Here is a 21,808-nt window from a genome sequence, read left to right on the forward strand (position 1 = left end):
CCACAGTTTCCTCCCCTTCTGTTGAGCTGTTCAGTCAAGTTGAACGGTTGTGGCAGTTAGATACATTGCCTTTTAAAAGTGAGAAATTGGTGACCAGATCCAGACAGGACAAGTACGCAGTGGACCTATTAGAGGCCGAGACCATCCGTGTAGAAGTAAACGGAGTGCATCGGTATGCTACACCCCTTCTACGAGCCCCAAACATGCCCAAGATGCAAGTTTCAAAGGAAGGTGTGATGAAGAACCTGCGAAACACAGAGATGAGGTTAGTACAAGACCCACTGCGTGCATCTACCTACCAGGAAGAGATCAAGAAACTGGAGATTGCTGGGTACGCCACCAAGATTGACTCATGCGAGGCAGACTATTCAGAGGAATCGTGGTTTCTGCCCCACCACATGGTCAGGCACAATAACAAGGAACGGATTGTTTTCAACTGCAGCTTCCAGCTTGGCAGACAGAGTCTAAATAACTACCTCCTTCCTGGTCCAGCCTTAGGACCCTCACTTCTTGGAGTTCTCCTGCGCTTCAGAGAGCATCGAGTCGCAGTGAGTGGAGACATTAAAGGAATGTTTCACCAGGTCCGCCTGCTGGACAGAGACAAGCCCTTGCTGAGGTTCCTTTGGAGGGATCTAAAGATGGACGAACCGCCATCAGTGTACCAGTGGCAGGTCCTGCCGTTCGGGACGACGTGCAGTCCCTGCTGCGCGATCTTTGCTCTCCAGAAACACGTCAATGAGTCAAGTCAACCAGGAGAAAATGTCCGACACAGTGTAGAACAGTGTTTCTACGTCGATAACTGCCTGCAGAGTTTACCCACTGTAGTAGAAGCCAGTAACCTTGTGACGAAGCTTAGAACTCTTCTAGCTGCAGGTGGCTTCTATATACGCCAGTGGGCCAGTAACCAGCCAGAGGTGATTTGTAACCTGCCTAAGGAGGCCAAGTCTGACAGCAGCGAAAGATGGGTTTCTCAGACGCATGGTGAAGCTCATGAGATGACGCTAGGCCTCAGTTGGCACTTCATGGAGGACACACTCCATTACAGGCATCGCCCGGTTGCCCCAAGCCAGACGACCATGCGAAATATCTATAAGATACTAGCAAGCCAGTATGATCCCCTAGGTCATATCCTGCCCTTCACCACAAGGGCCAAAGTTTTGGTCCAGAGATTGTGGGCCAAAGACCGCGACTGGGACGACCCAAACTTACCGGTCGACCTCCTGCATGCCTGGACTACATGGGAAGAAGAGCTCCCTCAGCTCCCAATGGTCAGTCTCTCCCGGAGTTACTTCCCACTGGACGTGGATGTAAGTGCCATCACCCTCGAGCTTCACGTCTTTTGTGATGCATCAGAGTCCGCCTATGGGTCAGTTGCTTACCTATGTGGTGAGGATCCTCATGGCCAAGTCCATGTAGCCTTTCTGCTGGCACGCTCAAAAGTGGCACCGAAGAAACAACAATCAATGCCACGCCTTGAGCTCTGTGCCGCCCTTACCGGAGCTCAGCTTGCCCAGATGATCCAGAGAGAGCTCACCCTTCAGTTGAGTAACACAGTGCTGTGGTCTGACTCCACCACAGTACTCACCTGGATACAGTCAGAGTCCTGCAGATACAAGGTGTTTGTAGGGACTCGTGTATCTGAGATTCAGGAGCTAAGGGATCACCGGTCATGGAGGTATGTGGACACACAGAATAACCCCGCAGACGCTATCACCAGAGGGATGACACTATCCAACCTAGCTAAGCCAAATCAATTCAGTCAAGGTCCTGCCCGGAGTGCCAGAAATGGAGAGCGAAGCCGGTTATTCCTAAGATGGCAGATCTGCCCCCTTGTCGTCTCCGCCTCCTGAAGCCTCCATTTTATTCAACAGGAGTAGATTGCTTTGGCCCGTTCCAGGTCAAGCGAGGTCGGAGTACAGAAAAGAGATGTGGAATAGTGTTTAAGTGTATGACCACCAGGTGCATTCACCTAGATGTGCTGCCCAACATGGATACCGACTCATTCCTTATGTCACTCAGAAGGTTCGTGGCTAGACGGGGAACTCCCTTCGAGCTTCTCTCTGACTGTGGGACCAACTTCTGCGGAGGAGAGCACGAGCTCAAAGCAAGTTTTGAGGCCATGTGCGAAGAGCTACAGACCAAGTTGGTTAAGCACCAGATCCGTTTCCAGTTCAACCCACCAAATGCACCTCACTTTGGTGGAACCTGGGAGCGGGAAGTCAGATCCATTAAGGCTGCACTCTACGTTACTCTGGGAGCACAGACAGTGACCGAAGAAGTCTTGCAGACTGTTCTGATGGAGGTAGAGGGAATCCTCAACTCCAAGCCACTGGGCTATGTGTCGACAGATGTAGCCGATGTAGATCCCGTAACCCCCAACTACCTCCTCATGGGGCGGCCCGACTCTTCGCTTCCTCAAGTGGTGTACCCTGAGTCTGAGATTCTCAGTCGGAGAAGATGGAGGCACAGTCAGGTGTTAGCTGACCAGTTTTGGACCCACTTCATACGGAACTACTTACCTTTCTTGCAGTCAAGGCAGAAATGGGTAAAGGACACAGAGAACCTCACTGTTGGTACAGTGGTGATGGTAATTGACCAAAGGTTAGTTCGGGCATTGTGGCCCGTGGGACGAGTTACGAAGACCATTAGGAGTGTCGATGGGAAAGTGAGGACTGCTGAGGTGCAGGTGGACGGGAGGACTTACACCAGACCAGTAGCCAAGCTCATTGAGCTGCCGGCCATCCCGGAGGATGCCTCGACAACAGCTCCTGTGGATAGTTGAGCCTTCCAAGGAGATAATTCACACTGTGAATTATGGGGCGGCTGTGCAAAAGGCTCAAGTGATGTGAACTTAGTTTGAGCATGTACAGAGAGTGTTCACTCAGACCACGCCCCTTTTCTGACATGTTGCGACATGCCCTGGATTACAGAGAACGATCGCCAGTTTAGTTTCAGTTTCTAAGTTAAGCTTCAGGTTGTGTTCGTGTGCGTCAGTGACCACAAGTAAGTTACAAGTATCATAGGGATAGGTTAATAGTAGCAATTTATGTTAGGTTTACAGTTAGTGACAGATTTTATCTCTGTCGTATGTGTAGATTGTATGGCATTCTGTTTGTAGTTCATGTTTCAGAACATGTTTAGCATTGTTTATTTAACTGGCTAGAGAGACTTATCAACCTCAATTGTGTTTATGTTAGTTAATATTGATGTTTATTTCCTTTCCTTCAGAACCACACTTACACTGTAAAGTTAATGAGAAATAGTGCCTGTGCATCTCTATTTCTAATACATATTAAACCATTCAACGAATATCCCTGCCTTCCGTGTCCTGACTAGACACCCCATATTGGTGACTAATTTCAAAACCAGTAAAGCCCCACTACACGCAGTCAACAAACGGACTTGCTGTTCCTCTTGGGTATGCATGAATGCTGTTTGATTGGACTGAGGCCGGTTTAGTGGGAGATCATCGCCAGTTACGCAGTGTGAGTCGCTAACTGCTGTTTTGCCTGCAGTGGTTGAATTGCTGTCTGCCTACGTTGGTGGGACTGCTGTTTTGCCTGTATCGTGGGTTTGCTGAATAGCTGTTTGTTTCGTGCACATGCATTGAACATTTGACCAGCAATTGGAGTGGATTGCCCCGGGTTATAATGTTGCCATTATAACCACGGGGCAAATACAGCTATATGGACGGAAGTATGGGTTGTTTGTTTTATGTGATTTAGTGTTTTTATAAAGGTTGAACGTAGCTCAAGGGGTTGGGCTTTATAATGTAATTTTGCTGATTAAGAAGTTTGTTTTGTTCTTTTTGTTTTGATTTCAAATTAGATTAAAGTTGTATTTTTCCCTTGTTTGATTTCTGTTGTTGCTGATTATTGAATTTATATATATTTCCTTTTGTTATACTGCCTCTTTATAACCATTGCTGGTTTTGGCAGTTCGTGATGTTTGTTTGTTCTTTTCAGTTAAAGATTATATATTGGTTTTCCTTATTTCTTTTTTGTGAATCTTTGTTAATTGTGTGTTTTTGTTACAGTGGCTGAGAGCCGATGGTGGTGTTGGTGTCTGGGTGGTAGCGTCCCCTTATGGTGTGCCGTGTTGCCTTCCTTGTTTCCATTTGTATGCACTGTGGTGTGGTGGTGTGTTTGCTAGGGGGACTTTTCATGGGATTTTTCTACTGCCTTTGACTCCTTTTCTCCTCCATCAGTAAGCCTCAGTAACTGTAAATTTATATATATATATATATATATATATATATATATATATATATATATATATATATATATATTTTATTTTTTTTCTTTTTGTTTATTTCCTTTGTGCTCTCTTCCCCGAGAGATGAATGTGTTTTAAATTGTTTTAAAGGGGTCATGACATGAGAAACCAAATTTGCCTTGATCTTTTGGTATATAAGATGTCTTTGTATCATTAAAACGTCCTGCAAGTTTAATATTTTAAGACGTCCTCCCCATTCTAAACGAATCATTTATTTAATCAAGCTCAAAATACAGCTCGTTCTGGATTCATGGTTAGAAGTGACGTGTCGGTTAGAAGTGACGTAACAGCGTTTGCATATGACCGCCTCCAGCACAAGATAACTACGCTTTAAGCGCAAGACAGCTACGCTCATTTCGTATCGCCGTGCGCCTCACAAGTGTTCAGTCGATGGACAGCGAGCTCTGACAGAGACTACTTGTGCACAGGAAAATTACGATGCCACACAGATGTGCTGTTCCTGGCTGTGGTCAAACAAAACCTCTGAATAAGCTGCCGAAAGATCCAGACGTCAGGGAAAAATGGATGCAGTTTATTTTTTGCGGACGTTCCAGTCACGGCAGTGTTAACTTAAGCGTTTGTTCTGTACATTTTAAGGATGACTGTTTTGAGAACAAATCTCAATATGATGCTGGCTTTGCCAGAAAACTGTTGCTCAAAGATAAGTCCGTGCCGACTATTCTGGGAACAACGACGGCGCAAACTGTAAGTAATCTATTTTAAACTTTAAACTACTTTTTAAAGCGCAATTTCATTCATTATGAATAATCACAGTGTTTTTACTTAGTTTACTTGCATATTGTTCTGGCTGGGGGCGTCAATAATTGATACATAGGCACTGACGTTAGCCAATCATAACAGTGGGCGTTAACACTGAAGTCTTAAATGGAAAACGCCCCCAAAACAGACTGTTTGAATCAGAGGATGAGAAACAGGTTGGGAAAAGGTCATAAATCACTAGATTTTAAAAGTCCTTAATTCTATCAACATCACTGCCATTAGGTAGTAAAATCATTCCCTGGGTGAAATTCCCAGGGTGGCGTAGTCTGCATATTGTCTGTCCTTGTTTCGAGTTGCCACATATATAACAATGCTTCTTTATGGATGATTTGATAATTATTAATCAATTAATAGTCTGTGATCTCTTCTTATATGTGAGAGTTAATAAAGGTGAAGTGTGTCATTTTTCGATGTTCCGTTTGATTTATCCTATCCCAGCAGAGACAACTGTAATTAATCCATGGTGTAAGTTTAGGGAGGGACAATCTGTTTGTCTGAAAAATGACCTGTTTGAAAACCTTCAAGTTGTTGTGCAATTTACCTTGTGAGTAGTCCTGTTCCCAGCCAGGGGTGCAGAAATTTGTATGCATAGGCCTTGTCCATGTGAATAGGGTTATTCAGCAATGTCTGTAGGAGTGTAAGTGACAGTAAGGCATTAGGATTAGCCAAGAGCAACATATCAATAGGGAAGAGATTACGGTCTTGCCAATTTATGTAATTCACATGAGAAAATCTGTGTAAAAAGAATCTATTACATGACAAAGCAAATAAAAACTGAAAAGCCCAGCTCATGGACACAATAATGTTGAAGGGGCTCTTTTATTAACTCTCCAGTTAATAAAAGCCTAACTAGTATTGATCTTGCACAATTTATATGTCTAGTTCGGACTCTTAACCCCAAAACTAGATTATCACCACCAAAACTGGTCTTTGACCGGCTTAGACATTTTTCTGATCATGATGTTGACAGCATGTCTGTGGCATTGGGACAGTCAATGTCAACTTATTAGACTTTAATGCTGTGTCTTATCCTTGAATACTATATAGTAACCTTTCACTGCCAAAAGTAAGTTCACTCACCAAGGTTATTTTCATCTACAAATATTTCCAACTCATTTTGTAAAATATACTCACACTAGGCCCTGTGTCCTAAGTGAGGTACAGTATCTCAGACAATACCTCAATAGTCTCAGCATGGTATAGGATGAGGAATGGGACAGGTCCAATCCATATTTTAAGCAGTGGAGAATTCCGGAATTCATGTGTGTAGCCAACTAACTGACAAAAGAAATCTGAAAGAGAGTTTTCAGTTACTTATTTTTAACTTTTTTCATACTCAAACAAAATGATAATTTAATCATAGGTTCAGTTACTTATATTTAAATAAATTTGAAAAGTTACTTTGCATAATTGTAGTTAATGATTGTGGAACTTGGCAAATAACATTTTGAACATGAACTTCTCACAAGGGCTATATCTCAGTAACTATTAGGTGTTGAATCAAAGTCTGCATAAATAAATGCTTGCTTTCACTATTTGTGTTGTTTTATGTTACGTTCATATAATGTTTTTCCGTTTCATGAATTATGTGCTTTATAGTTGATTTAAAGATTAATTGTTGCTGAAAAGTTAGAAAAGTGCAATGGCATGTTACATTAAAAATAACCCCATCCTGATAAATATTCACTCAACAGTCACGCCTATATATGTGTAAATGGAAATTGTATACTTTAGGTGCTGTGACTGGTCACCATTTGTTTTTTACCATTTAAATCAGATTTGAAAAGGAAAGTTTGATCAGTAGGCTGCTCTCACCTCCCGCATTAGATTTAAACTGCAAGGCATTCCCGATAAATGGATAAGTATATCCGATACCCGGTATAGGTTTCAGCTCTTTCCAGTTGTGCAGGTAGTTTTTCAACAGTTGGTAGGTGATATATGTCAAGAGAACAACACAAACTGCTGCAGCTAGAAACCCAAAAGTATACACGCCAAAAAACACGACCATCTTTTCGAGGACGCACAGTGGACTGTCTCTTTTAACTCTCCGTTATTTATGTAGTTAGCCTGGCATTGACCTTTGGGCCATCCATCCAGAGCACGCTAGGTTTGATTTACACTATATGGCACAAAGTATGTAGACACTTGAACACCACACCCATATGTGTTGGTTAAACATTTAATTTCACAACCATGGCCATTAATTGAGGGATGGTCCTCTCTTTACTATTACAACAGCTTACTCTATTCTGGGAAAACTTTCCACTAGATGTTGGAACATGGCATTGGGGATTTGGCCCTATTCAGACTCAAAAGCATCTGTGGGGTCAAGATAGAGCCTGGCTTGCAGTCAGCATTCAAATTAATCCCAACGGTGTTCAGTGGTGTTCAGGTCTGGGTCTTGAGCAGGCTTGTTCTTCCACACCAGACTCTGTATATTATTTTAGAGCTCTTTGACAAGCTCCAATATATTGAAAATGTTTATATGCTTAATTTTATGCACCTGTTAACAATGGGTGTATCTGAAATAACCAAACCCATTCACCAGAAAAGGGTGTCCACATAACTTTGGCCATATAGTGTTTGCTGCTCTTTGTTTTGAGGATCCATACAAAAGATGTGGGCACAGAATGCACCAAAAGAAGCCTGAAAATATATTAAATATCAAGCAATGTTGATTATATCTTCTAAGTGTGGCATTCACAGAATTTCCATAACCTTATAAAAGAGCAAGACATACTGTAAAAATGTAAAAAAAAATAAAAAAAATACCTTGGCCTTGGGACTCAATAAAATATTTTCCTCCAAATATTGCTTTTATTTTCATTTTTCAGGACTCTCCCATGAAAATAACATGTTCAAAATAGGGTCAAGGTCAGTGTCTTTCTCACTGAAAGCTACCATGTTACTTTTAGATAAACATGTGGTAAACTTAATGCTAGTTTTATTCAGATATTTTATGATATTTGGAGGGATCCTGCATTTAAATAGTATACTCAGAAACTAGGCCCATTCAATTACTTTATGTGAACTTTAATACTCTTATTATGTAGTCAAAAAAGCAATCAGGCACTCAACGCCATGCAATAATATGAATCACAGCCGAAGGAGTTGCAGCATAACAATGCCCTTTAGCCGTCATTATATTCACAATATAACACTGTGCCTCATAATTTTAGCTTTAATACAAAATACATGTAAAGAACTAATTGCAGAGAAGTCTGGGTCAAGGTGACACCGGTCCTGGTCTGAACGGTACTCGAACCAGCCTCTCCGGCATGGGAGGCAGGTGCACTAACAAGGAGGCTAAAGGCTACAGCCTCTAGTGTCAGTCACTAGTGCACCTCTTAAGGTCAGGAGAGTGAGGTTTTACACACTGCACAGCTATCTACCAGCTGACTCCCATTACACTCACCCCCCTAAACCTCACTCCCATCCGGGTCATGGCACCATTGTAACCGGTCCTGGTCACCCCGCTCCGAACGGGACTCAAACCGGCATCTCCAGCATGGGAGGCGGTTGCACTAACAAGGAGGCTGAAGCCTCTAGTGTCAGTCTCTAGTGCACCGCTTAAGGTCAGGAGAGTGAGGTTTTACACACTGCACAGCTATCTACCAGCTGGTTCCCGTTACAAAGGCAAGTTAGGGCAAGTCAGTCCAAGTCACATCTTGTGAACATTCCCAGACACCTATTTTCTATGGATACAAGCAGCATGAATGTACAGCTTCTATCTACTTTATGTTGGTCCAGATTACAATTCAAGAACAAATTTTAAATCGGCAGTAAAATCTGACAACAATTGTATTTTAAATTGTGCTTCTTTACATCTGATCACACTATAAAACTGGTCTAGCTAATGCATATGCATGTTTGAGTAGATTGACAGGCGATGTCTGTATCTAAAACTGACTGGCTCTTTTACTTGTAAGGCAAACTTTTGTTTCAACATCTGCCATAGTTGCTGTTCCAATATCTTCCCTTCATTGTGCTCTAATAAAAGTGTACCGTCTCGGGCTAAATAGTCTCTGGTTAAACATCTAAAGAAAACCAACCCAAGTTTCCCCATCATTGAGTGCAAAAGTCTGGTTCTGTATTTAAAAATTCCATTCATTTTTTCCATATCTGAATTTTCAGTGATAAAGTTATAAACCTTTGCAGACAGACATACTATTTGTAAACAGTATACTGTATCTGAAAATGTTATAGTAAACTTAAAATATTGTTTCTATACTTACAAGCTACAAATTGAAAATCAATAGTTTTATATATTTCCATCGTTTTTTTATTTAATTACGTAATTTGCAATGCTTCATGTGATTGTAGTTTGAACCCTCTTAAAGACAGTAAGCACACAGTCTTGTACCTTTGTTTTTTGTTAGATTTTCAAAGTTTGTAATGTTGTGATTCAACTCCGAGCTGGCTGGTATGGTTCATCGTGACTTGGAACTCTTTTTTTATGGACTTTATGAAAAGCTTTTGGAAAAAATTTTTATGGGGAAAATATTTCTGGTGTCGGATCAGTTTTTGGCTCACTAGTATGGCTATGTTTAGGTGTATGTGTAGAGGTGGCCTGTTGGGATAGGGACCAATGACTCCCTACTATGGTTAGGGTAAGGGTGGGCTTTAGGGATAGGGACCAATCAGGTAGTGGAATCTGGCAGGGACAAAAGAATGCTGGTCAGGTTGCCAGGATACGGTGATCAGAGCAGCAGTTATTCAGCACAGGCCAGAGAAATTAAGGCATTGTGCGAGTAAAAGAAAGAGGTTACCCATACTGTAGGTTCACCGAAGACATTTCACAGACTAATGCGCACTTGAGTGCAGTAATAATAATAATAATAATAATCTGCAAAATATTAAACATATTTTGTTATGTCAAAGTAATAAATTAATCACGTGTCTTGAAATGGAATAGCCATATAACTTACCTCTCCCATTAGATTTAAAGTTGAGTGCATTGCCTAATAATGGGTAAGTTGGATGAATCCCAGGAATAGGTTTCAGGTCTCTCCATTTACGCATGTAATCATTAAGCATCTGATATGTTATGACAGTCAACAAAACTATAAGAAATACGACAACAACCACCGATCCATTCAACAGTTCACCGACATCCTCATGAATTTTTAGGTGTTTGGTTAGATCTGCAGGAGGGTTCTCACAGAGGAACACCTCATAAATAAGGACTTGAAAATGTGGTACACCCCTTTAAAACAGGGGATGTGCTTAGACTTTCAAATACCCCCTCTCCCCACCGGCACAATGGCATAAATCTGAAAGACTCAATTGGAGATTTGACCACTACATACTTGTGCCTGTGATCAGACACATATGCAAAGCATTTGTGGAAACATTGTTTAATACTTACTCTTATATCGGGGTCTGTCTTTACCCTGCGTGGTTTAAAATTCTTATAAAATGCTTTAAAAGGACAATCAATACAAACACACGCAAATGTGATACTTTACAAAGTGTTTATTATTTATTCATTAGCTATAAACAGTACAAAAAATGTATCAGTTCTTGTTAAATAAATGAACACTAGGTGGCTGCATAGTGCAAAAAGACTACATATTAGCATACTCAAACATAAGCAGCTTGCTTAAACCCAGCATTGACATTCACTCCATTTACGCAAGTCTAAAATACAGTGCAACATTTAGCAGAGGCAGAGAAAACATGCCACATCTACTCAACTAACAAAAACCATAAGTAATTGATATAATGTACAGTTCCAAGCATATTCAAATATCTAAATGAAATGGGAAAATTTCAAAACTTGATAATAAATATTTACCATTATATTGGTCTCTGATGCTAGTCGGAAATCAGATCTATCCAATAACAAATCCTGGCTTCTCCAAATGGGATTCCTTTGAGCATGAGGATATAATGTCTGAAATAGCCAGCACCTAAGCCAGAGTGATCCCAGTTTTACGGAGATTATACTATTGTGCTTGTTGCAGTGGTTTTGAGGGACTGACCATTTTGGTTGCCACTAAATTTAAGGTTGGAGAAGTGCTCTTAGAAGTTTTCCTCTTCTTTTTTATTCAAACCTAAAACCTTCCACTGCATTCAAAGCCTAGGCTTTTTATTTCAATAAATAAGTTATCAAATCATCTCATGTGAGTAAATGTACTAGTTTAATTTAAATATCCCACCAGGTCAGATCAGATAGAGCCCTTCTAGCCCGCAAAGCTGTTGAGCATTGTGTCTGGTAACTGCCGTAATCTGGTGGCCTTGCAAAGCAGCAGCACGCTACCTAATCTGACCTGCAACGTGCTTCCAAATTTAAATGCGTTTTGAAATTAAAAATCATGGAATGGAGATATCCTGGTAAGGATTCTAGTAAAAACAGTCAAGTCCTTGCACAAAGCATGTTTAGCTTATTACCAAGTTCCTGTCTAGTTAACTTTGTTGGTAGAGGCTAATGCCAAGCGGAGTTTCTGATGGAAAGCTGGGATGCGTTCTCTGTGTAAAGGCCAGTAGAGAACACAGCAAGGTTTCAACATGCCACGACGCAGATGTAGAGAGCGATTCAGATTGTAATCAGCTACATCTTGTAGGAAAATCAGAATCAGTGAGTCACGACTTTCCTCCATTACCTGGTGAAGGGCATGATGGGCTTTGAATCTGCAAAGTGGGAAAAGGGAGACTTTTGCTTCAATCAGAAACAAGACATTCTTTAGATTTACTGCTTATACACTACAGAATCATACCAAGACTAAGCTAAAATATTTGTGCATTTCAGTAATTTGCTATAGAGAAAGCATGCATGAATGAGTGAGTTCTTTCTTTGAGGACATTAATTCAAAACGTTTATAACATTAATCTATATTATAAAAGAACCGGAATTGGTCAGTGGTTCACATTTGACCTTGGGTGACCTAATTTGTAGGCATGTCTCAGGGAGTTTTAAATCAGTTATTGAAAATGGTAAGTAAAAATGTTTTTACTTACTGCCTGCACCATGGATCCATTAGAAGCATTTCTGTGATAACAAAAATGATCTTCCTGGACTTTCCCATATTTTCAACAATTGTGTCAAGTTGAGAAAATCCAGGCACTGCATCTCGATATTCAAGAAAAAAATATAATTTTTCATCCTCTAGGGGGAGCAAGCTTCGTTCCACCCATGGCTTGTCCTTGGCAGTGTGGATGATATAAGCATCATACTCATATCTACCTTCAGCAATAGTTTTGTCCTTCATCCCCAGCATGCGGTTTACCATTAGGCTCCAGAAGAACTGGATTCTCCATCCCTGGTAATGTACCAGGAAAGCTGTAACTAACAGCATCAACACTGCCGTACTACTCAAAATGTACAGCGCCTTGAACGGTGTCATATCCTTGCAGGAGAGTGGGTCAAAATCCATGACAGAGCGGTTGAAGTAGGCATATGGAGTGTTGCAGATGTAACTCTGTGGGAATCCAGGAACACTGGCATTAGTGGAGTTCAGCCACTCAGAGAACCAAAGTATGCTCTCACAGGTGCAGTCAAACGGGTTGTGATCCATGTGAAGTTCCGTAAGGTTGGACAGTGGCACACTAAATGTGACACGTTGCACAGATGTTATAAAGTTCTTCTGAAGATGCAAATACTGTAAAGACTTTAGGTCATCAAATACTAAGGTATGCAGCTGATTCAAGAGATTACCACGAAGACTTAACTCATGTAGTTCTGAGAAACCCTGAAAAGCATTAAGTGGAATCTCATCTAGGCCATTGAAGTCCAAATCCAGAAAATAAAGTTTTGTTACATCCTTGAGGAACAACACTGGACCGCCTGGGTTGGCGGTCTTCCACAACCTAGCCAAGTTATTATGCTGCAGTTTCAGGAATTTCAGATGATACAATCCCCTCAGTAAGCCATTGTTTACGTTTGCAATATTGTTATTACTGAGATCCAGATCTGTGAGGTTGATCAGGGGCCTGAATGGAGATGGTTCCAAATCTAGAGTCCCTCTTAGGGCATGACCTAGCATTAAAACCCTCAATGCAGGAACATGGATGAATGATGTATTGGTAAGGGAAATACTTTGCTGGTTAAGAGACAAGTCAATCTCTTTTAAATTAGAGAGGCCCTGAAACTCATCTCCTTTCAACTGCTGATTGATGAAATTGTGGCTAAGCAAGAGTTTAGTGAGGTTGCCCAAGCTTGAGAAGGCTCCAGGGCCCAGCCTGTTGATAGCCATGCCTGTAAGATTAAGTGTCTGAAGGAGTGTAGACTCTTGCAGAGAAGCAAAGGTAACATTTGAGACTGTCTTCAACCCTGTGCTGCTCCAACTCAAGTCCAGTGTCCTCAGCTGTGGAAGTCCAGAAAAGACATGTGGTGTTATCTCTCTGAAGGCAGTATTTGTCATGCGTAGATGCTCTAACTTGACTAAATGATGGAAGGAGTAGTCATCAATAATTGGATAGGAAGATGCATGACCCTTAGTCAGTGCTTTCTGCAGGTTTAGCTGCCTAAGACTTCCCAGTCCACTAAACATGTCCTTAGTTAGATGTCTAAGGGAATTGTGCCCCAGGGATAACAATTCCAGCCGGGGAAACCACTGAAAGGTGTCCTCTGCAATCTTTGACATTGCATTGTTGCTGAGGTCAAGGACTGAGATGTTAGTCTTGTCTAGGCCTTGGAAGGTGGTGTTTGTGAGTGTCACCTGGAGTGTGTTCTGAAGGGAAAGGTTTTGCAAGGCTGTGCCAGCAAGTTCTTGACAAAGACTGGTGGTAAGCTGTGGGCTGAGCTTGCAATCATCCAGCACCAAGTCAGAGAGTTTAGCAATAAACTTGAAACAGCCATACTCAACCTGGGTTAACAAAAGAATTGAACAGGGACACTTAGTTTGGCTTGGTCAGAGCGGTAGAGCTAAATTTGGTTCATAAAGCTATTCATTATAGCATGACATTATTTTTAATTTTACGTTTAACCTAAGATTTAGCTACTGTGAATCAAAGTTGCATTATTCATTGAACTTATTGAAAGCCTTATAGAGGGCAACAGTCCGGTGCCAAAAGCAAATACCCATTCATCTGAATTGAGTTTTAACAATAACTTAATTTAATTTCTGCTGAAGCCACAAGTACATGTTATTTCAACTTAATTTTAAAATAATTGTTTGAGGAATTTCTGGTGAAAACCTACACTACCCATGATCCAGCAGAAAAACATCTGCTAGTCAGAGAATCAAGGCCAACAAAGCACACCAACCAAGCCCTGCAGTGAATGACCACATCCATGATGCACTGTGAATGACGCAATCAAGTTGGTCTCCCTACACTTTCAAACTACTTGTATATATCTGAATATCTAAAAATAACTATTTATACTTATAATCTACATTTTTAAATCAATACTTTTAAATGTTTCCATATTTATCATTTGATTTCACAATTACCAATGCTTCACGGTATTGTAGTTTAAGGTAGTCAATTTAATTTATAAAATCAATCACGTCAACAAAACATGTCTCAAAGTCCAGCTGCCTGTGCACAGAAGAGAAAGATATAGACCTGCCAACTTCCCAAGAGAGATAAGGGAAGATGTGAGTAAACACAATGTGACAAACACACCACATATTGTTTTGCATTTTAGTCTGAAGTACACATTTTTTAAAACATGACCATTCAATGAAAGTAATAGGACATGTGACACATTCTGTTCCTCTTACCTTTTTAAGAGGCAGAGACGAAAGTATCAGAACCCGAAATGCAGAGGAATTACTGAGGAATGAGAAGTCATCCTTTTGCAGTACAGAAATGTCATTTCCAGAAATAACAAGGGTCACCAGGTTTGGCAGCTGAGGTTGAGTGCCCAGTTTTGCCGATTTCAGTTTGTTCCGAGACACATCCAACCAGGTTAAACTCTAAATAGGGAGGAAATGTTCAAACCAATAATCTGTGATGCCATAACTAACACTTAACTGAAATGTTTTATTGGAATATGAAATGAATTGTTTTGTTTTTTAGCACATTTCACAGCCCAGCAACAGTGTACACATTCATCTAACAAAACATAACAACATAATTGAGCCAATAAATACAATCAATTATTGTTTTCCCATGAGGCAGAGAGGGTGTTCTAAAGCATGTTAAAACCATTAAGGTTGCACACAATATCTTGAGTAATATATTTAAGTGTTATCATGAGGTGACATAACCTTGTCTTTTAGTTTCATAAAAGCATAACAAAGCCGTTCCCTCTGTGCAAATATTAGTACTAGATACAGTAACACACAAGTGCGACCTGAGCTAAACAGTATTGTGTTAAAAACAAGTGAATAAAAAGACAACCTCAAACTTCTGAGAGAGAGAGAGAGAGAGAGAGAGAGACTGAGACTGAGTGTCTAGATAAATGTACTGTACCTTTAGAACGGAAAAGGGCTCCAAATGTAGCTTCAGTCTGTTGTCAGACAGGTCGAGTCGTAACAGTTGGAAACAGTTTTTCAGGTTCTTCTCGCTCAACAAATGGACTTCATTGTGTTGCACATTAAGACTTTGCAGGTGTGGCAGATATAAACATAAACCCTCTTCTACAACAGTTAAAGAGTTGTAGCTGGCATCTATATGCACCAGACTGGAGTATAAATGCAGGGAAGACAGATTTTTTAGTTTATTGTGGGACACATCCAATGTACTAATATTTCTTGGTAAGTTTGTTGGAACCGCAGCTAGATTCATATGGCTACAGTCTGCTTTGCCATTCTCAACTGTACATGTTGACTTATGAGGAGATGCAGAGTGGCCAAAGTGGTAATAAAAACATGTCCAGAACAAGGGCAACAGTAAAAGTTTCAGATCCATGTATTTGCCTTTAGGAGTTTTCTTTCCAAGTTGTCCAACTGTAAAAAAAGATTTAAATAATAAAAATGTTGACAGCTTAAACAATACATGTACCTTACTAAAGATATAGGGGCCACAGGGCTAGGAAGTTACAAGGGATACATCTCAGTACAGGTGTTGGTACTATGTGCAATGTTTAAAAGTTTGAGTCAATATAATATATTTATTCTAATAATTTAGGGATGACCAATTAGGAATTTCTGGGCAGATACCGATAATTCCAGCTGATTGTGACCGATATCAAAACTGATATCCGATATTTAAAAAGAAAAAAAAACTTTAATTTTTAATTCTTAACCTGGAACTGCTAGATAATTTATTAAAAGCTTATCATTTGAAAATATGAAGCTTGGAATTGCTGATATTTAAGGTTTGGTAGATGTAACATGAACCAGAAATGTGCTTATATTACAGATGAATGCTGATTTGAAAGACAAATAAATGACAATACACTTGCATTGTAAGCTGCCCATTTATATGTTTACGATTGAGTGTTGACAGTAATTCTGATGACTCACAGAGAGAGAATAATTAACTTCTAACAGCTATAATAATGCATTAATCCAAATGAGGCAATACAAAGCATGTAACAAACATTAAATAACAAAACCATACCATAATTTCTGCATGCATGGTGTAATATTTATCCTTGCAGCCAGACTATGAATGCAGCAGTGGTTTGTGGGTTATGTACGTGTGTGCATGCATGTCTCATTTACCAACAACAAAGCCATTAAAAAAAGAGAGTTGCGACACTCCCATAGACTTCCATTGTAATCAAAGAGTGCGGAAGTAACGCATGAGCAGACCAATAGTTCCAAATATTGTATAATTCCAACGTGCAACCGCATTCATTTTCAGTGTTTTCGAAGCACGCTCGTTGGTAAATTGATGAAATGACTGCATTTTTTTCCTATTCCAAGCATTAGTGGACCTCTTATCAATTTAGTCAATTGTGGTATTTTATGTAACCAGCTTTAGTTGAAGTTTATCATAAGATAACAGATCGTTAGATTCTAAATTCAGTTAGCACTTGGTTGCCATCAAGCTCTGCAGAAGCCATATAATGACCCCTTAATTTGGATCAGGTGTGTTGGAAGAGGGAAACAAATAAAACATGCAGGGCAGGGACCAGGGTTGAAGACCACTGATCTAGATCACCAGATCTAGCACTACAAATAACAGGAGTGGAAGACCATGGGTGGGGGAACAACCTTTACCCTCTCACTGGACATGTTGTATAATAAAATGTTTTATGAATGCAATTGGTTGCCTTGTATATTCTGTAATATTGACCAAACGCCTTTATTGGCTTATATTGAGCAGTTGTTGGTGTGATTAATATTTAGATAAGATTTAACTTTGTCATTGTATCGAGTATTATAAATAAAAGTATCATCAACATAGAAAATTGTAATATGGGCTAATTAATAAAAGAACATGTTTAAGTCCCATTTACTTAAACATTCCAACATTAAATGTAAATTAAAACAATATTCCTCAGTAGGCTACAGCACGGTAGCTAGCAAAGCCATTTCTAGCTCTGCTTCACAATACTGCTGCCTACTGTTCTACGGTAATATTATATAAATAATAATAATAATAATAATGTAGCAGACATATAAATGATACAAAACACCAGTAACCAATGGACATTGTGCCAATATACAGAAAATTGCTGTAAATCTAGTTGGTGCTGCTATCTGTCCTGCGAAAACCATTCAAACTGGTTGACAGCACAGATTTTTTGGAACTATTGAGAGCTACATAAACCATGTGATTGCGTGTCGGCAAGATCAAAGAGTGTCGCAACTCTCTTTTTCCAATGGCTCTGTTTACGCCACTCATCTGTAACAGCTCTACTGTATTACTTATGAAATTTGATCACAACAAACAGAATGGGAATAGCTAATATCAAACAGATCAAATAGGCATGAGTCATAACTTTAAAAATGGCTGAAATCCTAAAAAACAGCATGCACATTCGTTTCTCTCACAAACTGTTTTTAGCCATTTCGAGTCACTCAGTGGGAATTATTTTAAGATCTATATACTGTGTTTTGTTTGGGCTTGTTTTAATTTCAATGCTGTGCTAAAGGAGTGGTGGTGGTGTAGTGGTCTAAAACACATAACTGGTAATCAGAAGGTCACTGGTTCCCACCATTGTGTCCTTGAGCAAGGCACTTAACTCCAGGTTGCTCCGGGGGTATTGTCCCTGTAATAAGTGCACTGTAAGTCGCTTTGGATTAAAGCATCTGCCAAATGCATAAATGTAAATGTGCTGTAAGTAGCAATGTGTTATTACCAACATTCTGTTAATGTTTCATAAAGTAATAAGAAAAAATATTGCCCCAAGTAACATACATTACATACATGTTATTGTTGCATTTCCGTTTATTGCCTCATGAAACATAAACAGAATTTAGGAAATGGCATGTCGTCACTTACAGCAGATGATCCTGAATTAAAACCAGACCAAAACAAAGTCACAAGGTACAGAGATGTTGAAATAATCCTCACAGAGCGACATGAGTGCACATTTTATGAGCATCACACGCTGTGCTTTTTGTAGTAGATGACAGAAGATAACACATATGAAACATGCAGCGCCTGCAGACTATACATTTATACAATTAAATCGCAGCATTTTGCGATTCAATAGTCACACTGGTTATATAACCAATGTTTTATCAGGAAGTGTGAAACTTCTGTCAAAACACAGAACCAGAAAAGCCTTCATGTCAAAATAAATGTTTATTTTTATATAAAAACTTGATGCATTAAATTTAAGAAATTGTGACAGAAATATATGACTAGAGTTACATAAAATGTATTTTATTATTATGTTGTTGAAGATACATCTCACCAGCAAGAGTGCTGTTGTACAGAATGGAAATTTTCATCAATGTTTTAATTTATAATATGATGATCTGATGAGCAGTACTTTACTTGACAAATTAGGATCAATTATGTGTTTTTAATTATGTTGTGAGAATCTTTACTAAAGCACTTCATTTGATAAAATTTATAAGTAAATGCAATAGTATGTTGAAAATAATTGTGCTCTTTTCATTTGATTAAAGTTTGAATTCAGAAGATTAGACAACATTTTGATGTTGAAATTGAATTAAATTTAGAACATGGAATTCAGAAAAATTATTCATGAAGAAAATAAAACAGAATTTCGCAAAAAATATATATTTTTTTTTTAACTCATTTCATAGGGTACCAAAGAACCTTTCTACTTAAAATAAAACAACACTGCAATAATACTTAATTGAGAAACACTAAAATCAAACATGCTATTGTTTTAATTTATATTACATAGAAATTTAACATTTGAATAGGTCAAAGGAGTGTGGTCAAAAGCATATTACCTTCTCTCTCTCTCTGGTTCCGTGACAACACTACATTTAAAGTGAATAGTGACTGAAGCTAACACTCTGCTAAACATCTCCAAAAACAATTGACTGAATTTTCTTTTCTGGATGATCTATCAATTAATTAGAATAATAATTTGTAATAGTGTCCTCCAAACTGCATTTACAGTATTATTATTATATATATATATATATATATATATATATATATATATATATATATATATATATATATATATATATTGTAATAGCTCTTGGCTAAACAAGTTAACCCAGTACAACAAAAATGGTAGGGCCTATACTAAGGTAAGGGTCAACTTATAATGAAAAGTAGATTTAAACCAAAAGATTGTAGGGGTTTTTATTTCACACATTTCTGGTCTAGGCCTTAAATGTATGTGTGTACTGAAAATTACATTTAAAAAGAAACCTACCCTGTGAAATTTGCACAAGAGTATACCCACTGAGCAAATATATGTCCAAAAGACATATATTTGTTGCATGACAAAAAGACATCCCATGAGGAGCCAGAATGAAAGTTATGACGTCTTTTTATGACGTCCTCTGAACGTCCAATGTTGACGACCACAGGACTTTTATTACAAGTTAAAAAACATTAGTTCAAATGGGGTCATTGTGGACGTCTTTCCAACCTATTTTAACCTCAACTGCAGACTCATTTTAGACATAATTTATACTGCTTCTGGATCAATAAACAGTAGCTGCATTCAGTTAAAACTCACTTTAATTCAAATTGTATGTTGTACGACAGGCAACTCACAGCAACTGATATTGCAACTTATGAATTGAATATGTCGATTTTCTGCAACTGTCCTGCACGTCCAAAAAAAAAAAAAACAAACTCCTAGCTAGATGTTAAAATGTTGAACATCATATCTACGTACATGGGTCGTAGTCAGACGTCGAGACACTGAACCTGATTTGCACGTCGTGCAGAAATGCAGATATGGTATTTGAACGACTGACGTAATATAGAGATTATTTAAACGTGGCAGACGTGTTCCCAGAACACAGTTTAAGAACTCAGACTGGAGAGTTCTAAAATCAAACTAATTTTTACTCTTTCTAAAAGCGTTGAGATAATGATGCTGAACATGCTAATCTGTGACAGTAATGCTGAATCTGTAATCGTATTTGTGATCATTTATCATGCACTTACTTTAATTGCTTGAGATCTATCTTCCCATTCTCAGCTCAGAAATCTACTGCATAAGCAACTCGCGTCTGTACTGTTGCATGGTAATATAAACTTTGCACGCGGGAAATAAACAATTCCTCTTTCTTAAGAAGTGAAACAAACGAAGAGGCGGGATCTCGCAAGCGGATGTGTTATAGTATCAAACATCGCCACCATTTTCAAGCAAAGAGGTCAAGTGAGCACTCTGTGAAATTTGATAGGCTATGTCTCCTTTATCTGCATGCAAATGGGACGAGATCATTACACATAATTTGTGATTATTGCATTTTAGTCTATTAGTCATTTTCTTCAGTCAGCAACTAAGATAACTCGATACCCAAGCTTCCTTATATTTTCATATGAAAGTGCGATAAATTTCAGATCACTTCTGTTATTTCTAATATGCATTTTCTCTTCAGTATTATTATTGGCCTTCAAAAGAGGAAGAAAGGAACTGAGTACAGTGCGAGGGACTCCCCCTAGTTTTTTATTTTATTTTTATTATTCATAATCATATTTATTTATTTATTGATGTAAATACGTAAATACATATAATAATCATAATATTAATAAATATTATTAATCTTGAAATATTTTTTCACGAGCATTTATTACCACTCACTATACCACTCTACATTTATTATTTTGCAAACTGCAATAAACTACAGGTTAATCAATTTAGCAGTCATTCATCTAACCGTCCAGATGGGGGCACAACAGAACTTAAAATTAAAAAGATCTTGTCATTCTGGGAAAGCATACAGTACCACTTTTTAGTAACTTCTTTCAAATGTTTAACAGATCAGTATTTCGTGTACTTCCAAACATGAATGTGTAAGTAAATGTGTTTCATACATGGATTTAAAATAACTAGTGATGAATTCTATAATGTAATATTAAAGGTATGAATAAGAGTTTCTGTGTGTTGCCAAAGATTTAAATGTATTTAAAAAGACCTTGCAAGCAGATTTAACAAAGTATGATAATTAATTACAGCGTATTTTAGATAGTCAGTGGTCTGTTGCAAAATATCATCACTTTCAGTTGAGCTGAAACTGACTATTTTAGATTTGAACTTTGGGGTGGCAATGAACATCTTGGTGTCAGAATTCAGAGGGTGTTCTTGAGGAGCATGTGCACATGCACACACAACTCCATTTTGATTCTGATGTATGCAGTTATCTAGCAACTGTAAGGAATACCTGGAAGCTTATGACTCACTGACAAACAGCAGGTTACTGAGCTTAGCATCAGTAGGTGAGTGTGTAGCTTTTGGACTTGGGACAGAAGATTTTTCAGCTTTTGTTTTAATACAGATAAACTAATAAAATAGATG

At 38.8% G+C, this 21,808-nt stretch overlaps 2 protein-coding genes across 3 annotated transcripts in view; both read right to left on the minus strand.

Moving 5' to 3' along the window:
- The window catches only part of LOC127644254 (cytochrome P450 4V2), a 31,732-nt gene extending 21,562 nt beyond the window's left edge, over positions 1-10,170 (minus strand). The window contains exons 1-3 of one of the 2 annotated variants that reach the window (XM_052127344.1): positions 9,984-10,170; positions 6,235-6,347; positions 5,597-5,682 (exon numbers count right to left, since the gene is read on the minus strand). In XM_052127344.1, coding sequence (XP_051983304.1) covers positions 5,597-5,682; positions 6,235-6,347; positions 9,984-10,092 — 308 coding nt within the window. In that variant the 5' untranslated portion in view covers positions 10,093-10,170. Of the gene's footprint in view, positions 1-5,596; positions 5,683-6,234; positions 6,348-6,870; positions 7,100-9,983 lie in introns of those variants that run through there. The other variant, XM_052127342.1, reaches the window with a different exon arrangement.
- Positions 10,171-10,522: 352 nt separating this feature from the next.
- Positions 10,523-20,639, minus strand: tlr3 (toll-like receptor 3). Its single transcript, XM_052127195.1, has 5 exons — positions 20,455-20,639; positions 15,418-15,893; positions 14,724-14,918; positions 12,016-13,862; positions 10,523-11,688 (listed from the first exon to the last, which is right to left on the minus strand). Exons 2-5 carry the CDS (start codon positions 15,853-15,855, stop codon positions 11,460-11,462), a joined length of 2,709 nt encoding a protein of 902 aa, XP_051983155.1. The 5' UTR covers positions 15,856-15,893; positions 20,455-20,639; the 3' UTR covers positions 10,523-11,459.
- Positions 20,640-21,808: the final 1,169 nt, after the last annotated feature.

This window comes from Xyrauchen texanus, chromosome 5, assembly GCF_025860055.1.
Source record: "Xyrauchen texanus isolate HMW12.3.18 chromosome 5, RBS_HiC_50CHRs, whole genome shotgun sequence".
NCBI classification, from domain to species: Eukaryota; Metazoa; Chordata; class Actinopteri; order Cypriniformes; family Catostomidae; genus Xyrauchen; species Xyrauchen texanus.

Coding starts and splice junctions, on each gene's coding strand:
- tlr3 (XM_052127195.1), bottom strand. CDS start 15,855: ATGGATCTGAAACTTTTACTGTTGCCCTTGTTCTGGACATGTTTTTAT. Junction 13,863..14,723: donor CGTCTCTGCCTCTTAAAAAG/GTAAGAGGAACA, acceptor TTGTTAACCCAG/GTTGAGTATGGCTGTTTCAA. Junction 11,689..12,015: donor ATGGATCCATGGTGCAGGCA/GTAAGTAAAAAC, acceptor CCCACTTTGCAG/ATTCAAAGCCCATCATGCCC.